The sequence below is a fragment of the Notamacropus eugenii genome, chromosome 1 (assembly GCF_028372415.1).
Source record: "Notamacropus eugenii isolate mMacEug1 chromosome 1, mMacEug1.pri_v2, whole genome shotgun sequence".
NCBI classification, from domain to species: domain Eukaryota; kingdom Metazoa; phylum Chordata; class Mammalia; order Diprotodontia; family Macropodidae; genus Notamacropus; species Notamacropus eugenii.
The window spans coordinates 333,834,654-333,862,104 of record NC_092872.1 but is presented as its reverse complement, the minus strand read 5'-3'; the positions used below and the strand labels follow the sequence as shown (position 1 = coordinate 333,862,104).

At 36.3% G+C, this 27,451-nt stretch overlaps 1 protein-coding gene across 2 annotated transcripts in view; it reads left to right on the top strand.

Annotated features, from left to right (window-relative positions):
- Positions 1-27,451, top strand: part of CGRRF1 (cell growth regulator with ring finger domain 1) — a 51,623-nt gene that overhangs the window by 14,049 nt on the left and 10,123 nt on the right. For both annotated transcript variants that reach the window (XM_072629819.1, XM_072629820.1), the window contains exon 2: positions 7,037-7,176. In XM_072629819.1, coding sequence (XP_072485920.1) covers positions 7,037-7,176 — 140 coding nt within the window. The remainder of the gene's footprint in view (positions 1-7,036; positions 7,177-27,451) is intronic.

The window sequence follows — 27,451 nt, the reverse complement described above, 5'->3', positions numbered from 1 at the left end:
CACTGCTTCTCATGAAGAATAGAAAGAATGCTAAATGCTTCCAATAATTCATGAGAGGAAGACGTGTGTGTGTGTGTGTGTGTGTGTGTGTGTGTGTGTGTGTGTGTGTGAAATAGAGGAGTGGCATTTATTTGGGTTTCCATGTAGTGCCTAATACATATCCAGCTGGAATTTTTTCATGGATGTTAGGAAATTCTTTTAGATCTTTTGTTTTTCTATCACTTACATTTCCTAATATATCCCTCTCCCTTTCCGTTCTCAGAGAATGATCCCTTCTATCAAAGAGTAGAACATGAAAAAACCCAAGAGCTCAATAAAGCAACCAACATTAAAAACAGATTGATCTTATATACAGTGCTCTATACTCTTGGAATTCCACCTCTGCAAATCTGTTGGGGATGTGCTTTCCCTTATCTTTGTTTGAAGAGCCGACCTTGGTCATCATTTTATAGCATTCAGTTTTGTTTGTTTTGTGATCTTTCAGCAGTTCATAGAAATCTCTCTCTGCTTCTTTGTATTTATCATATTCATTGTTTCTTACTACTTAATAATTCTCTATTACATTTACATACCACAGCTTGTTTAGTGATTCCCCAGTATCTATTTTTATGACTTTAGTTATTTGAAGTTCACAGAAAATTGATGATTAAAATTTGAGCTTTTATTACTTAATATTAGATAGCATCCTTGAATTGGACAACTATCTTTTTTAAAAAATAAGATAACATAATTGTTTTGTTAAGTTGCAGTTGAGACTTTTTTCAAATGTCTTACTTTGATGATTGGATATATATATATATGCATATATATGGATATGGATACATATATATATATATATGCAGAGTGATGTTAATTTCTTTTTAAATTAACTTTTTAAATAAATGTCTATTTTCTCTCCCTCATACCCTGACCTCATTGGGGGAGAAAAAAGGTAAAAGAAAAATTTCTTGTAACAAATATATATAATCAAAACAAATTAGCTATTTTGGCCGTGATTAAACAATATGTTTCATTCTGCATCTTGAATCTATCACAGAGAGGTAGATAGCATGTTTTGTCTTTGGTCCTCTGAAATCATACATGATCATTGTAATGACTGTACTTTTTATAGCTTTCAAAGTTGTTTTGAAATAAAGATAGATTGGCACTATGGATATAGAGCTGGGCTTGGATCAGGAAGACCTGAGTTCAAATTCAGCTCTAAAAATTTACTAACTGTATGACCCTGTGCAAGTCACTTAGCTTCTATCTGCCTCAAATTCCTTATCTGTAAAAACACCAATTTCCCAAGATAGTTGTGAGGACAAAATGAGATACTTGTTAAAGTGTTTGAAAACCTTAAAATACCTTATAAAAGCTAACTGTGTAATCATTATTATTGTTGTATTTGTATTGTTATTATATAAATTATTTTCCTAGTTCTACCCATTTCATTCTTCACAAATTTATAAAATTCTTCAAAATTATTCATTTTTATAATATTGATATTATAGTATAAATTCTTCTGGTTCTGCTTGCTTTACTCTGGATCAGTTCATACAACGCTTTCCATATTTGAATTTTGAATTCATTTTATTTCTTGAGTTCATTTAAATTCATTTGTTTCTCATAGTACAGTAATATTCCACCACATTATACCACAATTTATTCAGTCATTCTCAAATTCATGGGGGGGGTTGGCATCTCAAAAAAAAAATCCTATAAATATTTTAGTACATATAAGACGTTTTGTTCTTTCTTTCATTTCTTTTAAGTACAAGCCAGCAAGTGGTATAACTGAATCAAAGGGCTTACGCTGTTTAGTAGCTTTTTGTGTATGATTCCAAATTGCCTTCCAGAATGATGGTATGCATTCACAGATCTACCAGCGATGCATCACTATGCCTGTTTTCCCATAGGTCCTCCAACATTTGTCATTTTCCTTTATTGCTGTCTTTGCAAATCTGATGGGTTTTGGGTAGACCCTCAGAGTTGGTTTAATTTTCATTTCTCTATTTAGTAGTGACTTGGAACATTGTTTTTTTCTTGTTTATTATGTTTATATATAATACAATTATATATAATAAATTTTATATATTATATATTTTTATTTATATATTATATTTTAAAATTAAAATATATATTTTATGTATTTTATTATGTTATATTATTTGTATATTATATATTTTATTATGAATATATAATTATATTATTATATTTTTCTTCTAGGAATTACTTGTTCTTATCCTTAAATCATTTATCAATGGGGAAAAACGTTATTTCCTTTGGTGAGGCAGAGTACAATCTGGCCATGTGCTTATAAACTGGGGAACTCTTATCCATGCCTTCTCATAAATCCTGAAAATTGTTCCAGTGTTCTAACGACTTTCCCGTAGTTCTAGATGTTGGGTTCTCTCCAAAGGATCCTTTCTTTCCAATTGTCCTTTGCTTATGTCTCTTTTTTTTAAGTGGTTATATATCTCTTTGGGGGGGAGCAACAATTACTTTTTTTTTTAAATTTTTTTTAACATTTTCATTTAATGTTTTGAGTTCCAAATTCTATCTCTCTCCACTCCCTGAGACAGTAAGCAATCAGGTATAGGTTATATATGTGTAATTATGTAAAACATTTCCATATTAATCATTTTGTACAAGAAGACCCAAAAGAAAAAAAGAAAATGAAAATAGCGTACGTCAGTCTGTATTCAGTCAATAGCAGTTCTTTCTCTGAAGGTGGATAGTATGCTTCATCATTAGTCCTTTGGGATTGTCTTGGATCACTGTATTGCTGAGAATAGCTAAATCATTTACAGTTATTCATTGATCAATATTGCTGTTAGGATGTACTTAACATTCTCTTGGTTCTGTTCACTATGCATCCGTTGATGTAAGTCTTTCCAGGTTTTTCTGAAATCATCCTGCTTGTCATTTCTTATAGCACAATAATATTGCATTACAACTATATACCACAGCTTGTTTGTACATGTTTTCCATGTGAGTGTGGTTGTCCTTCATTGCCGAAGACCATGCCATCAGAAAAAGGATGACATGACTTGCACTTGACTTTGTTTTGAGTGAGGGAGGGTTGTGCAGGTCACCAGCCTCACTTCTCCTCCAGAGCCATCTGACTCCAGTGACCAGATCAAGACGACTGGAGACAGTTGCCAGAGATAACACTGGATTCAAATATAAACTCTTTCATAAAAGTCTTGTGAGCTGTAGCAATGGAGGAAAAAACTTCCCAAAAGGAAACTGGTTCTGCCCAAGGGCTGTTTTGGTGAGGGATAAAACCCTGTGACCTCTGCTGCATACATTTAAGGGGATGTGACTTCTGATTGGCTAAGAGAATTTTTAGTGGCAACATTGCATAAATGGAGAATGGACTTCAGTTGTGTTTGAAGGACACTTTGAGAAAGAACTTTTAAAGAGATCAGTCAAGAGAGGAGCAAAGTAGATTTTTGAATGATAGACTGTAGCCCTAGAGTCACAGACTCTAGGACTCACAGAGAAAACTGGCCTGTATCATGTCCCTTGATCATGAGCATCGGAAACCTTAGAGAGTAGACTCCTCCTTGGGGAGATCATTCTCCTGGTGTGAGCTAAGATTGTATCTTGTTTACAATTGAAGAGCTAATTTACTCTTGTGTATTCTTTGGTATATTATAATCTCTTTGACTTCTCAGATTTCTGTTTGCTGTATTTTTAAAGGTTTAAGAAAAAAACTAGGTATTTGTGATAGTCTTTTGTGTAACCAGCATTAGGTGGAAATGGGCTAAATTGGTGAATGTGAGCTAAGGGATCCTGTCTCTTCTCTCCCAGCAATCAGGGGAAACAGTTTTTGTTCTGAATCATACCCCTTTAGAATCATACCTCTAGACTACAGATACTTGATGTGGTCATTCTATAACAATACCTCTCAAAGATAAGTGAGGAAAGGAAAGATGGCCCAATCCCTAGATCCTACCTATTTTTCCTCCCCACCTCCACCTAAGCTGTTGGCAGGGCTGACACACCGTCTTACTGTGCAGAAGTTGGCCAAATCCTAGTTTATATCTTGCTATGCCACATGAAAGCTGCATCTTTATGTATTAGATTGCTCTTAATTCTTTATATCTGTCCTGAACAAGTAAAGTTATCCCAGGGGCATTTAAAGATAAAAATGGAAGGAAGACTAAAATAAGAAAAAAACAAAATAGAGAAAGATTTGCAAAAATCATTATAACAAAACTTTTCTCCATCAAAGTCAGTGGGATTACTATACTTGGACCCTAAATATCACAGTCTTAGATGTGTATATAGAAAAGTAAAAATGACACTAAAGAGAAAAGGTGGGAAAAGCAAGCAGATTTGACCAGGTGTATCTAGAGGAAATTTATGTAGGTGTGACATAATTATGAACATTAAGGTACTTATACAAGATCTGAAGGAGAAGATGTTAAAAATATGGGCAAAATTTTGGACCTTATTAACACTGAAAAGTACGACCAAGAGAACATCAGTAACTTCTAACCTATATGCTATCTTCCTCAATTTATTCAAAACCTTTATGAGAGTCATCTGTAGGTGAATCGAGGGCATCCTGAATGAGGATGTTATTAGGGACCAAGAATACTTTTCTGAGCGATTTTCAACAATGGACCACATCTTTTCTTTTTCACAATTAACTGGAATATGTGAGCACCCTACAATATAAAACTAATGAGGACTTCCAAAGAAAAACAGGAGTAAATGATATGATTAAGGAATTATGTGATAAGAGAATATGGGCTGGTCATGTGGTAAGAATGAGGAATGACAGGTGATTAGCCAGAGGTCTCTGCTGCTACTCTGATAATGTTAGGAAGATGTACCCCTCATTAACATGACAAACTCATGGGAGTTATACAGGACAGGCAAGTATGGATGGATTGTGATTTGCATCATTGGAAGGAACTTCCAAATTGATAGTATCTCAAATGCATTTGTGAGGAGATCCTTTAGGAAGACATTTTTTTCAACCAAGCAAAATATTTAGTCAACAGATAAAGAAAGTAAGAATTTGTATTCTGTTCTGTGGCTGTAATCAGTTCTTTGGCTTTAAAGATGTTGTCTTATAACATTTGTAAAATGCTTTCTTATTCCTTTATCACAGCCCCTTTTTGTAGAGAAAGGAAAATTGGCATATGGATTAGTAATCATTAATAGTCCTTCAGTTACCTTTCTTGTAACAAAGGTCGATATTTTCTTGGTTCAAGTCTTTGTAATTTAAGTTTCTGGTCCCTCTAATTTGGAGAATTAAGAATAAGGTAGGCACAAATTTGAATCATCCTTAGTTGCCTTATATAATAGTATGAAACAGTGGAAGGGAAAACCGGCTTTGAAAGAAACTTGGTGAGAGACCCAATTAAGAAAAGTCATTGAAGGCATCTAAGTATGAAACTAGAAGACAGACAAAAGATGGAAAAGTTCTACAGCAGTTTTTAGAGCAAAGGTTTTGCAGGTACAATGGAGCTATTAAATTTGGACTTTAACATCCTAATTCTAGGTGTGCTTTTAGAGGAAACACATATGGCAGAGAAGAAAACAAAGGGGGTTTTTTAAAAGTAGGTAGATTAGACCAAGTATGCGTAGGAGAAGTCTATGTGTGAGGTGACACAATTTTGAGGACATTGGAAGTTTGATCATTTCAAGGCTATCTGAAAGCTATTGAGAAAACATAATTTAAAATTTTATATACATTCAATTCCATATATACAGTGAGAGCATCCTTGACATGAGGATGTTAGAAGGTTAAAAAGCAAGTTTTTACAAGTAATATTCCATACTAGCCCATATCTATAACATCACATCATTAACTCACAACCATAGAGAATATACTGTACTACTGAACTGGTTTTTGACTGTGAAAAATATCTGACTTGGGAGAGCAAAATACTACCTTAGAGTGTCTTCTAACAAAACGTCTCTCTCATATATGTGAAAATTGTGTGAGAATTCTTGAAAGATTAAACACAGGTAACCTTTTTGTATCATCTGATCATTAATATCTAGGGAGATATGTGTTTGCTCACCACTGTCATGGAAGCATTACAATGTAGGTTCCAAGTAAAAAAGGAATTCCTATGGAATGCAAAATCCTCATAAAACTTGTTTGTGGTTGACTTTGACCTAATTGCATCAAACCCTAAAGCCTTGTAAAATTTTTTGAATTAGATCATAATCATTTAAAGAGTTTAGTCTAATTATCCACACATGAAAAAATCAAGGTGATGAGTACCTATTGTCCAGAATACAATAAGTAGTTAAATGGGCAACCTACAGTATTTGTCTAACAGTGTGTTTATTTTGAATGAACACTGCAAATGTCCAGTGAATTAGGCGTACATTTTGAATGTAAGTAGAATTGTGGGGTGGGTTGCCTTTAGGAAACTGCCTTTAGGTTCTTTTAATGACTCTCAAACTTCTCCCTGAGCCAATGGACCATTAAAAAAAAATACTAAGGTACATCTAAGTTACCTGGGCTGTGAGTCATGGGATGTTACATTCTCCAAGGAATTGTAGATGAGGGCAATGTAAATTTATATGCTGAGCATGAGCAAGCTGAGACACATTAAAAACAAGGAATTACAAATGAAATGCTATGTGAAGGATTTCATCAAAGAATATGAACTTGAAAGAAGAAGAGTGGTCACATGGCAAAAATGAGGGATAACTGATGAATAGCCTGCAGATTTTCTTGATATCCTTGGGATATCAGGAGAACTGAAGGAGAGACCCCAGAAAGTTAAGTGGACCCCTTGTAGTAAAGTTATAGAAGGACATGGACAAGAATAACACAGAATGGGTGAGCATGTATGAATTGTGATCTGCATTGTTGGAATGAATGCCCACATTGATTAGAGGACAAATCCATTTAAACACTTGAGTACACTGTCTGTCTATGCAAAATGCTGCTTTTCTGCAGTGTTAAAAGCACAACTTAAGAAAAATGATCCTAAAATACTTAAGAAAATGTAGCATAACAGCTCTTTTTAGAATTTGAATTGTTTTTACTTTAATTTTCCTTGTTTTTCTTTAGGTTTGGTTTGGAGGTTCCAGTAATCCTGAGAAATTCAGAAGAGATAGAATTCAACACAAGAGTATCCAAAAAGGAGATGAAACAAGTCAAGAATCCTTTTGGTTTAGCGATCACTAATCCAACTTCAGCCTCAATTACAAGTTAGTGTTTATTTCTTACAGGTACCCATGTCTCCAATCCCTTTCCCTTCACCATTACCATCTTCTTTTATACTCTTTCATGCATTATATATGATTCTTAAATCAATTCATATTTAAAGTTCTTGATGCTTTTAACTGATAGAAGACATGTGGCATAGTGAATAAAGGACGAGAAGTGGAGTCAGTAAGACTGAATTTATTTCTGCCATTGACACTTAATAGCTGTGTAGCCATGGACAAGCCACTTGACCTTTTGAGCCTCAGACATGCAAGTCTACTAAGTTACAGAACAACCAAGATCTGCATTGATGAACAAGTTCCCACACCAATGAAGTAAAATTTTTAATGGATTTATTTATTGTGCTGCTGTCAGAATGTAATTAGTCTAATTGTCCTTTCCCTAACTCATAGGATTTAGAGATGGAAGGGATCAGAGGACCTAGGAATATAGATTTAGAACTGGGAGGGACATTGGGGAAATTATCCAGTTTAATCCATTCATATTATAGATCAGGAAATTGAGGCCTAGAGAGACTAAGTGAGTTTCCTGAGGTCACACAGAAAAGAAGTGACAGAGAGTTTTCAAACCCAGGGCTTCTCACTCTAAGTCCATGCTCTCTTTCTTAGTCTTTATCTTCCTTGACCTTTCTAATATTTCTAATATTTTTTTTTATTTAACTTTTAACATTTATTTTCACAAAATTTTGGGTTACAAATTTTCTCCCCTTTTATCCCCTCCCCCTGCCCCAAACCCAAGCATTCTAATTGCCCCTGTGACCAATCTGCTCTCTCCTCTATCCTTCCTCCCTGCCCTTGTCTCCGTCTTCTCTTTTGTCCTGTAGGACCAGATAGCTTTCTTGACCCCTTAACCTGTATTTCTTATTTCCCAGTGGTAAGAACATTACATTTGATCCTAGCACTTTGAGTTCCAACTTCTTTAGCTCCCTCCCTCCCCACCCCTTCCCTTTGGAAGGCAAGCAATTCAATATAGGCCAAATCTGTGTAGTTTTGCAAATGATTTCCATACTAGTTGTGTTGTATAGGACTAATTATATTTCCCTCCATCCTATCCTGACCCCCATTACTTCTATTCTCTTATGATCCTTTCCCTCCCCATGAGTGTCGACCTCGGATTGCATTCTCCTCCCCATGCCCTCCCCTCCATCCTCCCCCCCACCCTGCTTGTGCCCCTGTCCCCCACTCTCCTGTATTATGAGATAGGTTTTCCTATCAAAATGAGTGTGCATTTTATTCTTTCCTTTAGTGGAATGTGATGAGAGTAGACCTCATGTTTTTCTCTTGCCTCCCCTCTTTATCCCTCCACTAATAAGTCTTTTGCTTGCCTCTTTTATGAGAGATAATTTGCCCCATTTAACTTCTCCCTTTCTCCTCCCAATATTTCTCTCTCACTGCTTGATTTCATTTTTTTTTTTAAGATATGATCCCATCCTCTTCAATTCACTCTGTGCACTCTGTCTCTATGTATGTGTGCGTGTGTGCATGTGTGTGTGTGTGTGTGTACTCCCACCCAGTACCCAGATACTGAAATGTTTCAAGAGTTACAAATATTGTCTTTCCATGTAGGAATGTAAACAGTTCAACTTTAGTAAGTCCCTTATGACTTCTCTTTGCTGTTCACCTTTTCATGGTTCTCTTCATTCTTGTGTTTGAAAGCCAAATTTTCTTTTCAGCTCTGGTCTTTTCGTCAAGAAAATTTGAAAATCCTCTATTTCATTGAAAGACCATTTTTTCTCCTGAAGTATTATACTCAGTTTTGCTGGGTAGGTGATTCTTGGTTTTAGTCCTAGTTCCTTTGACTTCTGGAATATCCTATTCCATTCCCTTTGATCCCTTAATGTAGAGGGTGCTAGATCTTGTGTTATCCTGATTGTATTTCCACAATACTTGAATTGTTTCTTTCTAGCTGCTTGCAATATTTTCTCTTTCACCTGGGAGTTCTGGAATTTGGCCACAATGTTCCTAGGAGTTTCTCTTTTTGGATCTCTTTCATGCGGTGTTCTGCGGATTCCTTGAATATTTATTTTGCCCTCTGGTTCTAGAATCTCAGGGCAGTTTTCCTTGATAATTTCATGGAAGATGATGTCTAGGCTCTTCTTTTGATCATGGTTTTCAGGTCGTCCCAGAATTTTTACATTGTCTCTCCTGATTCTATTTTCCAGGTTAGTTGTTTTTCCAATAAGATATTTCACATTATCTTCCATTTTTCGAATCTTCGCGCTATGTTCTGTGATATCTGTCTTTCTCATAAAGTCCTTAGCGTCCATCTGTGCCATTCCAGTTTTGAAAGATCTATTTTCTTCAGTGAGCTTTTGAATCTCCTTTTCCATTTGGCTAATTCTGCTTTTGAAAGCATTCTTCTCCTCATTGGCCTTTTGAACCTCTTTTGCCAATTGAGTTAGGCTAGTTTTCAAGGTGTTAATTTCTTCAACATTTTTTTGGTTCTCCTTTAGCAGGGAGCTGATCTGCTTTTCATGCTTCTCTTTCATCCCTCTCATTTCCCTTCCCAGTTTTTCCTCCACCTCTCTAACTTGATTTTCAAAATTATTTTTGAGTTCTTCCATGGCCTGAGCCCATTGGGTGGGCTGGGACACAGAATCCTTGATTTCTGTGTCTTTGCCTGATGGTAAGCATTGTTCTTCCTCGTCAGAAAGGAAGGGAGGAGGTGTCTTTTCTCCGAGAAAGTACCCTTCAATAGTTTTATTTCTTTTCCCTTTTCTGGGCATTCTCCCCAGCCAGTGGCTTGACCTCTGAATATTCTCCTCACACCCACCTCGCCTCCTGGTCCTCCCAGCCAGCGTTTGGGGACTGAGATTCAAATGCTACTTCCCGCCTTAGGGCTTTTGGCGGGGGCAGGGCTGCTATTCAGTGTGAGAATTAAGTTCAGATGGTCAGGTCGGGGCAGGGCCACCTCTCAGGCCCAGTTCCCTCAGGGGGTTTATGCACAGACCTTCCACAATGGATCCAGACTCCTGCCCGCTTGGGGAGCCCCTGTCTGCAGCCGCCTCTCAGCTTCTATCTCCCCGGGGGGCCCGAGCCATGGGGGCACCCCACTCCCCTCTCGACCCGCCAAAGAGACTCTCTCACCGACCCTCGTCACCTGTGGGTGTAGGGGCTTGTGCCGCCGCTGGAGATCCCGTCCCTAAAGCCTGCTCGGATCTGTACCTCTTGGAGCTGCGGCCGCCGCAGGTCTGGGATGGGCTCCGCGTCTGCAGCGTGACGGACCTTTTGCGAGAGGTTTGCAGGTCCCTCTGTGGGTGGAGGGACCCTCGTGGCCGCAGGATATCTCGTCCCCGTAGCCCGTTCGGATCTTTTCCTCTCGGTGCCGCGGCAGGGCTGCGCTCAGCTCCCAGTCCTGGCGCCCAGTCCACAGCGCAAAGGACCCCCCACGAGAGGTTTGCAGGTCTCTCCGGAACAGAAATCTCCCTCGCTCCAATATTCCGTGGCCTCTGGGTGCAGAATTCACCGTGGGTTGGTCCCCTCTAGCCGTTCTGTGGGTTGTGGGTTCGGAGCTATGTGTATGTGCGTCTTTCTACTCCGCCATCTTGGCTCCGCCCCCCTCTAATATTTTTAATATTATTAACAACCCTTATCTCTTGGGTATATCTCCTTTTGCTTCTGTAACATTGTTTTCTCCTGGTTCTCCTTTTGCCCAGCTGCTCTTTTTTCATCTTCTTTGCTGTATCATCCAGCTTCTCTCTACTCAGTGCCAGTATCCTCCAATACTCTCTTTATTTTCTTTCCCTGATGATTTCATCTGTCTCTATGGATTCATTATCACCTGTGTAGAGGATTCCCAATACATAACCAACCCTAGTCTCTTTCCTAAACTACAGTCTTACATCATCAGCTGCCTGTTTTGACATCTCCTTGGTGCCTTGGTGCCTCATAGGCATCTCAGTCTCAGTATATCCAAAACAGAACTAAGTATCTTCTCCCCCTCAGCTTGCTTGTCCTACAAGTACCCCTATCCTCCCAAGTTTGTAATCTTGTCATCCTTGACTCCTTCTTCCCAGTAGATACAAAGTCTTGTAGATTCTACTTCCACAACATTTCTTCAGTCCCTTTCTCTCCAATCCCACAGCCACCACCCTACTCAGAGCCTTATGACTTTTCACTGGTCTACTAGACAAACTTCTTAATTGGTCTCTCTGCATATATTCTTTCCCTTCTTGAGTCCATCTTCTACACAGCTGTCAAAATAACTTTCCTAAGACACATATCTGATCAAGTCACTCATTCAGAAACTCTCATAGGTTTTGCATTACCAATGGAATAAAATACAAACTCTTTAGCATTTAAAGTCTTCTGCAATCTGACATTTACCTATATTTCCAAGCTTCTTTCTTACTGATTGCCTTCATGCACTTTCTGTTCCTTTGTGTTCTAGCCAAATTAGCCTACTAGCTTTTCCCAAACTCTTTACCCCATTTTCTGCTCCCATTCGTTTGTACAGTCCATCTACCAGGCTTAGAATATGCTCCTTTCTCATAATGACCTCTCGGAATCCTTGTTTTCCTTAAAGTCTCAGCTTAGGTGCCACTTCATCAGTGAAGCCTCGACAGATTCCTATCAGGAAAGTTAGAATTCTTAATGTCATTCATTTTCCTTGTACTAACTCATGTATAGTATATGCTCCTTTAGGGTAGGCATTGTTTCATTTTTGTTTTCATATTCCCACTGCCTAGGACAGCACCTAATGATTCTAGAATTGGGTAGTCATACATAGGCTCATTGCAATCTGTAATATGTAGTATTTAGATGCTCTTTAGTTCTCCCTCCTCCTCCCCTATACCTTCAAACAGGACAAGAGTTTGCTTCCCTTTTTGGTTGGATGGCCAGAATAAAAGAGTTAATGGTTTCACATCATTGTCACAGGAAGTGTCAAGTGGAGTATCCCAAGGATCCATACTTGGTCCTGTGTTGTTCAGCATTTTTATTAATAAGTTAGATAAAGTTAAATTATCAGATTTGGAGATGATGCAAAGCTGGGAGAGATAGCTTCTCTATGTATAATTTCTTCTTATCTGAAATGAGCAAAATCAAATCAGCTGATACTTATTGAGTACATATCAGATGTTGTGTTAGGTATTATAAAATGCCAGATCTGAAAGTTAGGTAAGAATAGTTCATGTGACTCTTTTACTGAAAATGGAAAGAAGATAACCTGGAGCCATCAGAGGTAATCCTACTATTGAGAGGGAGGAACTATGTATCTCATACTGGGAATATCTCTTTAAAGGTGACGGGTATGAGATGTGGTAGTGTTTGAATAAATATGGTACAAAAGTCCTTCGCTGATGTCCTGTTCTGATGCTTCATCATGGAATGAATGTGACTCTAGGTTCTCAAAGTCTATATATTAATGGAGCACAATTTCTGGTTACGTTAAGTATAATAGAAAACCTTAATCCTGTTTGCTTCAGTTTCCTCATCTGTAAAATGAACTACAGAAGAAAATGGCAAACGACTCCAGTATCTTTGCCAAGAAAACCCCAAAATGGAGTCACAAAGAGTTGGACATGACTGAAACAACTGAACAGCAACAGAAAGAAAAAACAAGTATGACCCCACAGAGTGTGTCTGCATTAGAAGACCAGACTAGCAAAGTTCAGAGAAAGTTGGCCTCAGATATTTTTTGTGTCAAAGCAACTCATGGAAGTTTTTTTTACCAGATCATGGAATAGTTACATTTTGCATCAATGGAGGTAGTATTCACAGGGTTGAAATCATATATCCTGATAAGTTCAAATTAGAGTCAGTGAGGAATCAGGACAATTTTAGAGGGAGGTGGTCTCATCAACATGCCAAAGGCAATTGTATAAGGTAGGATTGTGCTAAATACAAAGATTTAAACAATGATTTACTTCTACAGAAGTACTTATTAGTTATTAAGAAAATCTTAAAATTGGACTATTTTTTAGTATTTGAGAATGAAGGCTAAACAAAATTAATTTTAATGTTTCTGAGTATAGTGCATCACAAAAAGAAGTTTTTAAAAAATTTTAAACACAATAGGGTTCCTTTTTCTATTTTGAATTGTGGTGTTGTGAATGGATCACATGAAGATAGTTTCTATTTGGATTCTGTCACTGATTAACTTAATTCTGGTCATTTGGGAAATCCTTACCTATCAGTTTCATTCTCTGGAAAATGAGAGGAAAAACCCTATTCTCTTCAGGTATAGAGAACGAAGAAAAGATTGGAGACTTGGGATAGCAGGAAAGGAATATTTCATCCAAGAGATCAAAAGATGTTTTTACTTGCAACCCTTCCTATATTATTGTGATAGTTTGTAAAAGTCAGTAGAAGAAATCACTAAATTAATATAGTCAGTGTGGTACATTGTAATATGTGCTAGATATGGAATCAGAGGACTTGGGTTGGAATTTACTTATTGTTTTTGTGACCTTGGGCAAATCACTGTAAAATGAAGAGCTTGAAATTAGATGACCTCTAAGGTCTTTTCCAGCTCTATTATCTACTATTATAACTTGTTTCTCTTATAGGATAAAATATAAAAAAAAAAAAAAAAAACTTTTCCTGAAACACTTATAAGATAATTTAAAACTTTTATGAAAGTTTATTTGAAAAACTTCATTACAACAAATTAAAAATGAGGCTGTTTTCTCCTTTATATACTTACTTCAAGTAAGGAGTTGCATTAGATAATCTCAGAGATCATATCTAACTCTTAAGATGACATGACTCTGTGAAGTGAGAATGAACAAGTATGACTTCCAGCAGTATTACATGTGCTAAAACAAAGGGAACAACATGAAATGAATATTCGGACCATATAGCATTAAAATTAATATTTCTTAGCATGTCAAGGGTGGAGCAAAAAGGAACTTTCTGATAATTCTCTTGCCTGGCTTAAGGAGTAAAATCAAGAATGCAGTTTATTTTATAGATATGAATAGACATTGAAGCACTACAGACATGAAAAGCTTATTATAATGGATATTTTCAAACACAAATCCAAGCAAAAATAATAAATTTTCAAGCCAGTTTAAGTTTATGTTGTGTTTAACAGTTTTTTAGCCTTTTTGTTCACACTCTCCCTGCATTAATTTCATACATTTCAGACATCAGTGTATGTCTGAATCACCATAAAAAATAAACTTGACTTTTCTCCTCCCTGGTCACTATGAATGGATGAATAAAAAAGCATTTATTAAGCTCTTAGTATATGCAAAGCATTGAGCCAAGTGCTGGGAATACAACTAGAAAATGGAGGCATCCCTATTCTCAAGGAAATCACATTTTAATGGGAGAAGATGATATATTTAGGAGGCTTCAACCTCAAGCCAGATAGGAAAGCTCCCTCATCCTTAGGGTACAGTGGGAAAGCAGAATGTAATTTATCTTTTTATATCATTTTATTATCATCATTAGCAAATATTTTTGAATGTCTATTGCATGTAGTATATGAGTTCAAGACTTGGCCTCTACCCTAATGTGTCTTACATAGTCTAGTTGGAGATATACAACATATACATGAAAAGCTATTTAACAGAGAACTTTTAACTGAGTGATACAGACAGTAAGTGCTCATAGGGAGGAAATCTTGAAGTGGTAACTACATTTTGGTGATCTAACCTTCCTCTACCTAATAGTATTCATTTGTAATTGAGACCCTGCAAAATTCAGGTATTTACCAAGGTCCTAGTATGGTCTTCATGACAGCTATTAAGAAATGAATCTTTTTGTCTTACAAGTCTTGAAGAAAGAGCTCTAGCATTAACCTGAGAGCATACTTCAGCACTTCAGTGATGGTGTCCTATGATCTGCATTTGTCTAGTATAGAATTAATATTTGTTTGAAAAATTTTGTGTATGTGTTAGGGAGCAATAGCTTGGTATTATTGAAAGTACCAGATAGTTTACCAAATGCAGTCTAGTCTTGCTCATTTCCTCCCATTCAATTAGTTCTTTGTTCTTTTGTGCAAATTATATGGAACGATGAGCTAATGCAAGGGGCTACTCATCTGCTGCAAGTCATTCTGGACAACAGTTATCCATTTAAATTTTTCCAGTGTGTATTAGAAAGACAAATCCCTTTTCAAGGATTATAAATCTCATTGAAGAAGTTCTGTGTTATCCTTGGGCTTGATACAATTAGTTGCAATCTAAAGGATAGAAATTATGAGAACATATATAAATTTAAAGCAAATAAATACAGAATTGTTAAATACAGACATGTTTGAGAGGAAAAGCATTAGCTCATGGAGGAATCAAGAAAGTTTTCATGAAGGTGATGGTACTTGAGCTGCATCTTAAAGGAAGAGAGGTAGTTTAAGGCAGAGATGAGGAAGTAGTGCATTCCAAGAATGGCCAGCACAAATCTCCCACAGAGATGGAAGGTGAGAAAGTTAATATAACTGGATCACAGAGTGTGGGAGGGGGAGAAATGTCCAGTGAAGCTGAAAAGTTGAGGACAAAGTTTGAAGAACTTTAAAAGCTAAAAAGAGGAATTTACATTTAATTCTAGAATAGTGATGGGGGGACAGTTTTTAACCTAAGGTTGATGAACTTATTTTTAAAAATATTTTTATATCTGTATTTAAATGTAATTAATTTTCTTTGGAAACTATGCATTTTGTGGATTAACACTATTCTAAGAAAGGGGTTCAGTGGGCTGCCAAAGAAGTTCATGAAAAGATTAAGAACTTCTGTCCTAAAGGCCAGAGAAAGTCCTGGAGTTCGATGAGTAGGGGAGTCACATGGTGAGATCTGGCTTAAGGAAAATTATTTTGGCAGCAGTGTTTAAGATGGGATGAAATGATGAGAGTCTTCAAGTAGGGAGGCCATCAGGAAGTTGTTAAAACAATCTAGGTGAGAGAGAATGAGGCCTTGAACCAAAGTGGTAATTATGTATTGAGTGGAAAGGAGAGTTGTGAAGGTTGGATTCAAAAGATGTTATGGAGTAGAAATGGCAAGATATGTTAACTAATATGTGAAGTAAGGGAGAGTGAGGCATTAAGGATGATGCCAGCATTATGAATCTGGGATCTTGAAAAGATGTGATGTATTTAGCATAAATAGAGAAGTTTAGAAGAGGTAAAGTTTTAGGGAGAAAAATAATGTTCAGTTTTGGACATGTTGAGTTTGAGACATCTCTAGGACATCCAGTTTGAAATGTTCCATAGATCAAGTGGGATTGAAGCTTAGGGGAAAGACAAGGGATGGATGCATACATATGTACATGTATATATACATATACATATATATACACACAGATGTTCATTCTGTACATATACATGCACACACATATATCTGTATGTCCATAGTTATCTATGTGAAGATAATAGTTAAATCCATGGGAATTAATGAGGTTCCTGCAAGTATAGAGGGAATAGAGAAGAGGGCCTAGGACAGAGCTGTGGGGAGTAACTACATTTAGGGTTCATGATATGGATGATGAGCCAACAAAAAAGACTGAGGAGTAGTCTAGTAGTAGGGTAACTATATCATGAAAACTCAGAGAGGATAGTCAGAAAAAGAATAAGAACTGAGAAGAGACCATCAGTTTGGCAATTAAATACACTTCATTGGTATACCTGCTGTCAGAGGAGTGTTGGATACAGAGTACAGATTGAGATATATTTTGTATAAGGCCAATACGGTTTGTTTTATTTGACTGTATATGTGTTACAAGGATTTCTTTTTCAAGTCAAGGAGAGATCGGAGGGAGGTAAGGTATATTTTTTCAAATGCAAAAATATTAATTAAAAAATCATTGGCACAGAGAAAGTATTATGACATATAATATATATGATGCTTCCATCATTCCTATGTTAAAGCAGAATAATAAGAAATCTTAACTATGACAACTGTTCTCCAGGGTCAAAAAGATCTTGTCAAAAAATTTATACTTTTGGCTTCTTGACAGTTGTCTTCTAGAAGCACAGTTTGACTTTCGACCACAGGGTGGCACTGTAAGCATCATTTTGATTATATAGCAGTCTCAGGAGAAACGAATATCCTCTTGAAATAATGTTATGTTCCTTGTAAAATTTTTGTTGTATTGTCTGTTGATGATAGGAAATATATGCAAGTTATATTTTTCTTATTTTATGCAGCCATTCATAAGCATATCATAGCTTTGGAGAATGGTATTAAAATACGTTTCCAATTATTAAAATATATTTCCAGTATGGGGAAAAGTTCTTTCAATTCAGCAAGCTACAGATGTCATTAACGGGCCTTAAAACAATCATTTCAGAGCTTATGGTACACGAAGTACCCAGACTTGATATCATTTACTGTTTCTTTATTCAAACATTTAAATAGGTACAATAGCCCAAATTAGGATTCCCTACTCATGGCCTACCTTTAGTATTAATAATATGTAACTAAAAGCTTGATCTCAACATTACCTATTATCAGACAGTAATATTGACAAAAAACATTTTTAAGCCTCAATCTTTTAAGTACGTCCCAGGAAACCCCTAAAAAGTGAGAAGTTCTATTGACTAACAAGCCTCAAGAAAATATTCTGGAAATTTGTATGGAGTTTATAGATGATCCCTCCCCCAACCCTCCTTCCTACAAGTTGGAAATTCCTACTAATTCTAGAAGGAATTTTTCTTTTCAAACTGTTATTAGCATCAAATACACGGAGAAAAAAACCTAGATTAGCTAGCCATTGCCCAGTTTATGATATGTAGTTAGGCAACCTAGAACATCAGTATAGCTCTTTATGTCTTTCTATCTATGTATATCTATCTGTCTCTCTGTATATCTATTTTTTTGTCTCTCTGTCTCTGGCAAACTCTCCTCGAGGGTCACCTACTCCCAAGTGGCCTCAGTAAGCACCCAGCAACCAACACTGGACACCATGCCCTGGAGGAACATGTGTCCCAAACTTTCCTTCTCCAGATTGGTTTCTGCCCCTCCTAGAACATTCATTTCAGTAAGGCCCCAGCCATGCTTCACTTCCCTCCATCCTTTTCAACCATTTTTTAAAAAACATGTTTGACAATTACTTTGCCACAGAATATACCCTTTCCTTCTCTATTCACCTCCTATTCCTCCAGTTCTAAAATCATAAACCAGGATCAAACCAACTCCTCCATTGTTCTGAATAGAGTGTATCAAATTACTCCCCCATGGCCATTTCTGTAACCAAAAAGTCCCTAGCCACTATTTTCTTGTGTATGTTGTTTCTCTCTTCAGAAGGTAAGCTTCTTGAGGGAAGAAACTCTCTTTGCTTTTTTATTTATATCCCCATCCTTTAGTACTTTACACATAGTAGGCACTTAAATCATGCTTTTTTATGTATTCATTCCCAAACAGTACAAGTGAGCAATGTGTTGAACCCAGATTTAAAGGAAAGCTAGATTGCTTTCAGGAAATTTCCACCTTCTCCCAGAAACAAAAGCTCATGTTTTTTAATGCTAACATTCTACTACAGTCACCAAAGAATTGAAAATTAGTGTCACATAAAGGACAGTAGAGAGGAGCATGACAGGTTTTCTCAGGCTGTAACATATAACAAAAAAGGACCCTCTAAGAACAGGAGTAACAGATGTCAGAAAAATGTATCATTGAAAAAGAAGATGAGCTAGTCACATGTTGAGAGTAAGCTACAATATAATATCAGCAGACAACTAGATTTATCCACTGATATCCTGGCAACATCAGAAAAATGAGAAAAGTTTCTGGAATGAAGGATGAGACCCTCTGTCATGAACTCATGGGAAAACAGGGACAAAAATCACACTGGACAAATAGGCGTGAATGGATTGTAACCTGCCTCATTTCTGGGAATTTGTTAATAGATGAGATTAAGTTGTCTTTGCCTATCAGCAACCACCAAGGCTTTATATGATTGATGTACTGTATTCTCATAAAATGTCCCTTTAGCTGAATCTTCTAAGCCCAAGGGAGATACCTACTTTCCGAATTACATTTACTTAACTTACTGAACGTTAGTGACTCATATGGCTGTACTTTGCAAGGAAAAAATAGTAAAGTTTTTTATTTTTCTCTCAGGTTATTTAATTTAGTAATAATCCCTTTCATCTCTACCAAGTAATTCAATATAGTTATCTTTTTCATTGCAAAAGACTAGAAATCTGTTTGTTTTGTGAATAATAAAGAGTATATGGGCCCTTTCTGAAATATCTGTTGGATGGCTCCAGAATTCTAACTAAAAAACGTGGTTTTTAAAAGTAAGCATACTTTCGGAACAAAAAACCAATTGTCTTTTTTTATTTTGCCTGTCCAAAGATATCTCCCTTTTGGTTCTGAAATTTGTATCATATTGGATGAAACATCAAAGGCAGATGAAAGGAAGAGGGTAAGTATTATGCTGGACTACAGTTAATTAACACATTGGTCCTTAAGTTTTATTGATAAGAATCAAGGTTTGTCTTAGGTACCACTGTGAAGCTCAGTATGGATCTGGTATGATAGAGCCTCCAAAAAGGCTAAGGCAGCCTTACACTACATTAATTCTCTCTCTTTAATCTTCCATCTCTCTGTCTTTTGGCTCATTCCCTCATGTCTACAAATGCACCAAGGTCTCAATCTAGCTTGAGAAAATCCTCACCTGACTCTATCATCCCCTCAAGCTATTATTTTTTTAAAAAAACAAACTCCTGGAAAGAGCTGTCTTTACTTTATTCCTCCAAGTCCTTTCTCTCACTTCTTAACTCCTAGTAATCTGTCTTCTGATCACATCACTCAAAGTAAACTACTCTCTCGAAGTTAATAATGTTTGTTTAATTGGCAAACCTGATAGTCATTTCTCAGTTCTCATCCTTCTTGACATCTCTACAGCATTAGCATTTCTCCTGGATACTCCTCTATGGGTTTTCCTGATATTGCTCTTTCTTGGTTCCTTAATCTCTTCTCAGTCTTCTTTGCCAGATTATCATACAGGTTGTCCCCTAATTATGAGTGTCCACCAAGACTGATGCTGAGTCTTTTCTCTATATACCTGCTCTTTCTTGGTGACCTAATTAGCTATCATGGTCTCAGTTGTTAGGTGTATTCAGATGACTCCCAGATGTATATGTATCCATCCCTGGCCACTTTCCTGAACTTCTGTCCCACATCACCAGCTGCCTTTTGACCATTTTGAACTCAGATGTCCACAGGTATCTCAAACCCAAACCCAGTTCTGAACTTCCCTATTTTTCAGGGTACTAACATTCTTTCAGTTATCCAGGTTCGTAGCCTTAGATTCGTGCTCAACTCCACATTCTTCCTCACTTCACGTATGGAATCAATGGCCAAATCTTATCAATTTTACCCCTACAGCATCTCTTTTCCACCTGCACAGCTACCACCTTTGTTCACACCTTCATCACCTCCCTCTCAAGTATCTCTTCCCTCTCCTATCCATCCACCACACAGCTGCTAAATTGATTTTCCTAAAGCATAGATCTGACCATGTCACTTACCTTCTCAATAAACTCCAGTTGCTCCAATTACTATTAGAATTAAATGCAAGCTCTTCTATCTTGCATTCAAAGCTCTTTATAAGCTGGTTTCATTGTACTTTTACAGCCTTATGTATTATTCCTTTTCACATAGTCCATGGCTCTGTTAGACTGGCTTTCTTGCTTTCCTCACATATGATATTCCATTTCTTGTTTCTTCTTTCCTCTTTGCCTAGAATCCCTTTCCTTCTCACCTCTGCCTCTTAGAATTCCAAATTTCCTTCAAAACTTAGCCCATGCACCATCTTCTAGATGAGGAGATATGATACCCTTTCTGCTGCTACTACTTCCTCCCCTTAGAATTATTTTGCACTTAATATTTTGTATACCAAATTCTACAGATACTGCTTTATGGCAGTGAAATGTATACTAAAATTGTCTCTAAAGAATTAAAAATGAATCCCACATAGAGGGCAGCAAAAAAGCTCATGGTAGGTGTGATCAGCTTGCAGCCTATGATCAGTTAGGAACTGCCAAGAACAGTAATAAAAGACATTATCATAGAATTGTATGACATGGAAAGAAGATGGGCTGGTCACATAGCAATGCTGAAAGATGATAATGAAGATAGCCAGATTGTTCCACCAGTATTCCCTTGATGTCAGGAGAAAATGATGAAGGCCCCCAGCATATTAGTTCATCTCCCCTTGGTAAATTTATGGGAAAATTGAACAAAATTCACATGGGATGAGCAGGCATGGATGGATCCCAGGTGAGGGCCCACATGTTGCATTTGTAAGCTCCAGTGTATCTTATATCAACTCCCAGGAGAAAATGAGGCAAGTTGGGTGTCCGAGCAAGGCCACATCTCCCTCCCAGAGTTCTAGGGGATACCTGTGAGAGGTTATGAGTTTCTTTTCTACTACAGTTGGCTTGAACCTCCATTCAGGTGTATTTTCCTCAATACTAGTCATCAGTTAAGAGGTACTATCTTCCTTATGTCATTGATTGCTTCAGTGATTAGTGTCCCAGTATCATTTAACCAGTTAATATCAGTAAACTTTTCCCAAAAAAATGTTTACCAAAGAGAAATAGTAAGAATAGATATATAAATATTTTCCTCAATACCTAGAGGCATACTGTCTCCTACATGATTTTGTTCCATTGGGAGAGTGGGCTAAAAATTAAATTAGTTTCTATAAAGCATTTGATTTTCCACCAAGTTCACTTCTGAATGTGGCATGACCACTAGATAACACTCTTTCTTGGTTGCCTTTAATCCCCTGCTGTGCTGAGTCAGCCAGGTTGCCTTCTCACCAGGGTTGGCTACCCAGGAACTCTGGTATAGACATTTCCTGGACCTTTAGAGCTTTCCCAACTTTTTGAAGCTCACAAGGTTCCTTCACCAAAGGCAGGAAAGAATAGACACAGTAGGAACAAACACAGTAAAAGAATGATGTGCTCATGTCTTCATGCCAACTTGGATGGGAAAAGTAGGCTGTTGCAGGTGGTGGCACTATCCCCTTTCTCCACCTGAAGTCTTCGAGCAGTTTTCCCCTCCCTCATCACCAGGAATGAGAGGTATTAAGTTGTTCCTTTAGGAGTCTTTTTGTATTCAGTTAACATTGAATTGGAACACATTTAGTTCCAATTCAGTCCCCAATAGAAGAAGCCTTTTCTTCACCATACAGTTAGTGTGCAAGAAACAGTCCTAAAATAATTGTGCTTATTCTGAAGTAGAGAGCCAAACGCCTCCATTTCACATCATCACAAACCTCTAGAAGCAGGCTTAACCAAATACATACTCCCAGGACTGCCCCGTCACAAAGGTGTCCATTTTGTAAGGCTATCACTGGGTCAGAGTCACAGCTTAATGACTTTTTGTGTGTAGTTCAAAGTTGCTTTTTAGAACTGTCAGCTGTACTTTAGTGTACTTGTCCTTCTTCTAACAACTGTTTTCCTTTTTGTCATCTTTGTTAATCCTATGAGAGTGAAGTAGAACCTCAAGGTTGTTTTAATTTACGCTTCTCCAATTAGTGAATTTGGAACATATTTTTTTCATTGGTTTATCAAAACTTGTGTTTCTTCCTTTGATAACTACTTGTTCATATCCTTAAACTACTTATTTACTGAGGAATGAATCTTGTTTTTATCCATTTTCTATATATCATAGATTTAAAATTTTTGTCAGTGATATTGGATACAAATATTTTTCCCCGTTAATTGTTTCCCCTTTCCCCTTTCTGTATTTTCCATTTCTAGTTATGAGAACATTAATTAAGCCAAAAACTACCACTTTGTGAAAAGATGTATCAATCCACCTCTCCCCACACTTCATGGTTCCACCATAACTTCCTACCAAAGTGCTACTCCTGGGCTACCCTGTGTGTTTTCTCTTCTCCTGTTAGAATATAAAGTCTTTGAAAGCAGGGACTGTCTTTTTTTATTATTATTTGAATTCTCAACTCTTAACAGTGTAGTAAGTGCTTTCCTTTCATTCAGTTTAAGACTTGTGAAGGATTTTGTAGGAAAAGATAGTGAGTTCAGTTTTGAACATGTTACATTTAAGATGCCTTTAGGACATTTGGAAATTTCTCTTAGGCAACTGGTAATGCATGATAAGCATTTGAAGTTAAATTCATGGTTTTTTCAATATTGTATAATGAGTACTTCCTCTAGCCTCATTCTTCCTCTCCACCCCTCTTCCTTGATTCTTAAGGTAGTATATATAATATTTTCAATATTTGCTACTGATTTTTTCTTTAGAATTTTTGTTGTTATTCAGCTGTTTCAGTTGTGTCCAACTCTTTGTGACTCCGTTTGGGGTTTTCTTGGCAAAGGTACTGAAGTGGTTTACCACTTTCTTCTTCAGCTCATTTTACTGATGAGGAACTAAGACCAACAGAGTTAAGTGATTTGCCCAGGGGCATATACTCTGAGGCCAGATTTGAACTCAGGAAGATGAGTCTGGCTGTCTGTCCACTGTGCCATCTAGCTAACCCATTTTTTAGAATATTGACAGATATAGTTTCAAGAGGAAAAAGCGCTGGGCATTTTATTGTGACAGTGGTGAATTTTCCTCCTATTTCTCTTCTTTCTCTGCCTCCTTTTTTGTCTCCTCTGTCACTTACCCAGGGTGGTTCCACCAAGGCTCTCCCTAGTTTCCCTTAATGATCACATCTTTTCTTAACTTCTATCAGTTCTATGTTGATGACAAATATATGTTTGTTTCCCAGGTTTCCAAACCAAATCTGCAATTCTGCATTTAAATCTTCAACTCAGTTAATCACTGTTTATGAAATACTTATCCATTTTCCTAAGTTCCTTTTTTCTAGTTATCTCCTAGTCACTCAGGCTTGAAATTTTGGAATTATATCTTTTGGCTACACATGAATAAGCAATTTTCTGGTTCGTCAAATAAAGCAATACAAATTTTACTACCTTGTAGCACCTTATTTGTGTGAAACAGGGTTTTCTGCTACAGCTGTTATAAAGACAAAAATATTTTTCTTGATTAATAGTTGAAAAAGAATTTTGAGTAGCTATATCATCACTGTCCTTGAATTTTTAGAAATCTTGCACCAAAAGCTTATCCTAATCATCACAATCATGTTATGGTTATTATTTTATAAGTATGACTATGAAAATTATAAGGGATTTTATCAACAATAATTGAATGTCATTATATTATGTAATTAAGATGATGTGGTATAAAATTGTGATAAATACTTCATTTTATTTGCATAAAATGTTAGCTACGAAAATTATTTGCATAGATTGTTTTATGAAAAGTGGAAGGAAAGGTGATAAGGTTTTGTTTTTGTTTTTTTTTTCTTTAAAAGGGCTACATAATGTCTGGTAACCACTGACCTCTGAAATCCCTTCATACTGAAGGAATAAGTGTGAAAGAAAGCAGGAAGTTCTACTTTCCTCTACAAACCTTTCACTTGATGCATATATGTTCTTGGATATTTGATTGGGAATAGAATCTTATAGACTCAACTTTTCCATTGTGATAATTTCGCAAATATAATTATCAGATAGTATTACCTCCTAAGATTTTAACTTTCTTCTTTTCTTTCACCTTCTAACATGAGCAGACACTTAGGTGCAACATAAATAATAGAACCTAATTTATGTGTTTTCTAAGTATTGATTGTTACATAGATTGTGTGAAAAAAAAGTTTTCACAAATAAAAATCTCCACCATTTTCACTGCAAGAAGGCAAAAATGTTTTAATTGGCATTCATATCTCTAAACCAAATGGCTAAACATGTCAGATTCTTGGCAATTTATTATCTTTCTAAAATTCCAGAATAGACAAAGTAATATTAATAATAATAATGGAATTTCTAAAAGACTTTATAATGCGTACACTTTTTTAAAAAAGTACTTATGCTACCTTTATTGTGTCTTCATTTCATTCTTTCAGCAAATGGAATAACATAACCTTTACTGAGGACCAGCAGGCCTTACAAATCCTCGTTGGCTCCGTGCCCTCTAGATTCTCAGGCCTTACCACCTGACTTTCCAGTGTACCCTAAGGATCCCCTAGCAGTCCTTCAGCTTGCAGTCTTAGGGTCACTGGCCCTTTCCATAAATCTCACTGCAACTGGACCCTCCTTTATATATTATTTCTTACACTTAGAATATAAACTCCTTGAGAGCACAGACTTTTGATTTTCATTTTTATATCCCCAGCAATTAGCATACTGCTTAGTATAGAGTAAGCACTTAATAAATGTTTTATTCATTTATCTATTCATCCTTGTCATTGTTTTAGTTGTTCATGTTTTTTTTTTTCTTCTATAGTGTTCGGTATACATTGTAAGAAAAAGTACAGACATTTCCATTTTGGCATAGCATCATTTTCCCTATATCCTTTAATTTTTTTCCTTTCCTTTCTTCGTATCCTCATTTTTCTTCTTTCCCTCTCCTCATGTTTGCTTTCCCTTTCATCTTTTTTTCATCTTCTTCTTCCTTTCCCCTTTTTCTTTCATTTCTCTTTCATTTTGCTTTACCTTTATTTTCCCTAAACATTGTTTTCTTGTATTGGTTTCCATTTTAGAAATAATATAAGAGCTACGCTTTTATTCTTTTCTATTCTATTCTTCCACCATATACTTTTTTGTGTATTCATTCTTTCCTTACTTGCATTCACTTTCCATTTCCTTTTTCCTATGTAGAAATAAACAATTTCTTTAATGTTTTCTTTTTTAAATTAACAAGCATTTCTTTTTCTTCTCTCTATCTCTACCCCTCCATTAAAATAACGAAAAGGAAAACCTTCATATGGTTCTATTGTGATTAGGGAAAAATATGTATTTTAAAGTAAATGTTTTAAGTCCTGTTAGTGGAAAATTTCCTTATCTCCTAAATGGTTGTTTGACTTTGGCTGAATTTTCATTTCCTAAACTTAAAATTAACCACTGAGTACATGTAGAATCTTGAGATTGGATCCTGTCCTGTCAGAATTTGGTCCCTTTTTTGCATGATTAGATTGCTAAAACTTCTGTATTTGAGTTTCTATCTAGCTATCTACAAATGTTGAGATTAAAAGTGAAAAATGTATTTTTCTTGGAACATATGGAAAAATATTCATTAGTTAACAGAAATTCTAAATGGAAAAGGGATTCTCTGTATATAATGAGGTTCTTCTACATGCCCTTATTTGCAGATGATCTGATTGCATTGAATCCTGGAGCAGTATAGAACTGCTAATCTAAGAGATTCCAAAATTCTCAAAAGAGATTTGCATAGTTATTAAAACAGAAATAACCAAGTTGTGAAGAATGCTTATTTCCCAAATTACTATATGCAACTTAATAGTCAAACTATTGAGATAGTACCTTAGTGCCTATGTCTTAGAACCTGAATATGAGCAATGAATTGAATGGTGAGAGTGGAACTCTCAGCAAGTTATGGAACAGCAGTATCTCATAGGGATTAAAGTTACAGATAACCCAAAGGAAAATGAAAGATATGTGGTGGATATAAGTCACTCAGCACATTACCAATAAGAACTTTTGTGGCCAAAGTGGCATAAAAGACACTAATACATATTAATACTAATACAATCCTATCTGCAGAACAAAGTATAACCACTTGAATCTTGTATTGTGATCCATGAAATTTGAAGATTAGAGGAAGGTTCCCAGGACATTAAGTGTATTCTCTGTGAAGGAATTATTTAGGATAAGAATAGATGGATAAATTGTGAATGGATACATAGATCTGCACTGATAGAGGGAGTAACTGTTGATGGACCAGTGATTTCACTGAAGCATGGAAACATATTGTATCCTTTAAACATATACTTAAAAAATTAATATCCTAAGCAAGGATAATTTTTGCATTGATGACTTACTAACTACAATAATTTTCAGATTTATTAATAATATCAAAGTATACTTAATGTTCTGCTTAATTACATGTTTTCTTGATTAGAGGGATATATATGTATGTCTCTGTGTGTGTATACATATATATGTATGTATGAGGACATAAACATACAGAGAGACATACATATATATCCACACATATGTTAACATGACCTAGTTAACTGTCTGTTTTACTTTTCCCCAAGAACACCCTTTTCACTAACCAGCATCTGTATTCTAGGGAAGGTTTGAGAGATGTCTTTATCTTGATGTTAAAAAAGAACTCCCTGATCCCATCTTAAAAGGTTTACAAGAAGGGGAAAATGGGCAGATCCTGAACTTTTCCTAAGTCTTCTTTTTTAAACTAGTTTCTTCTATGTTTCTCCATCCTTTTTCAGAATCCCTTTATTTAGGTATTTTTCAGTAGTCTGACCTTGGCCTTTTTCTTCTGTGAATCCCTCCTTCCTTTAAACAGTCTCATTT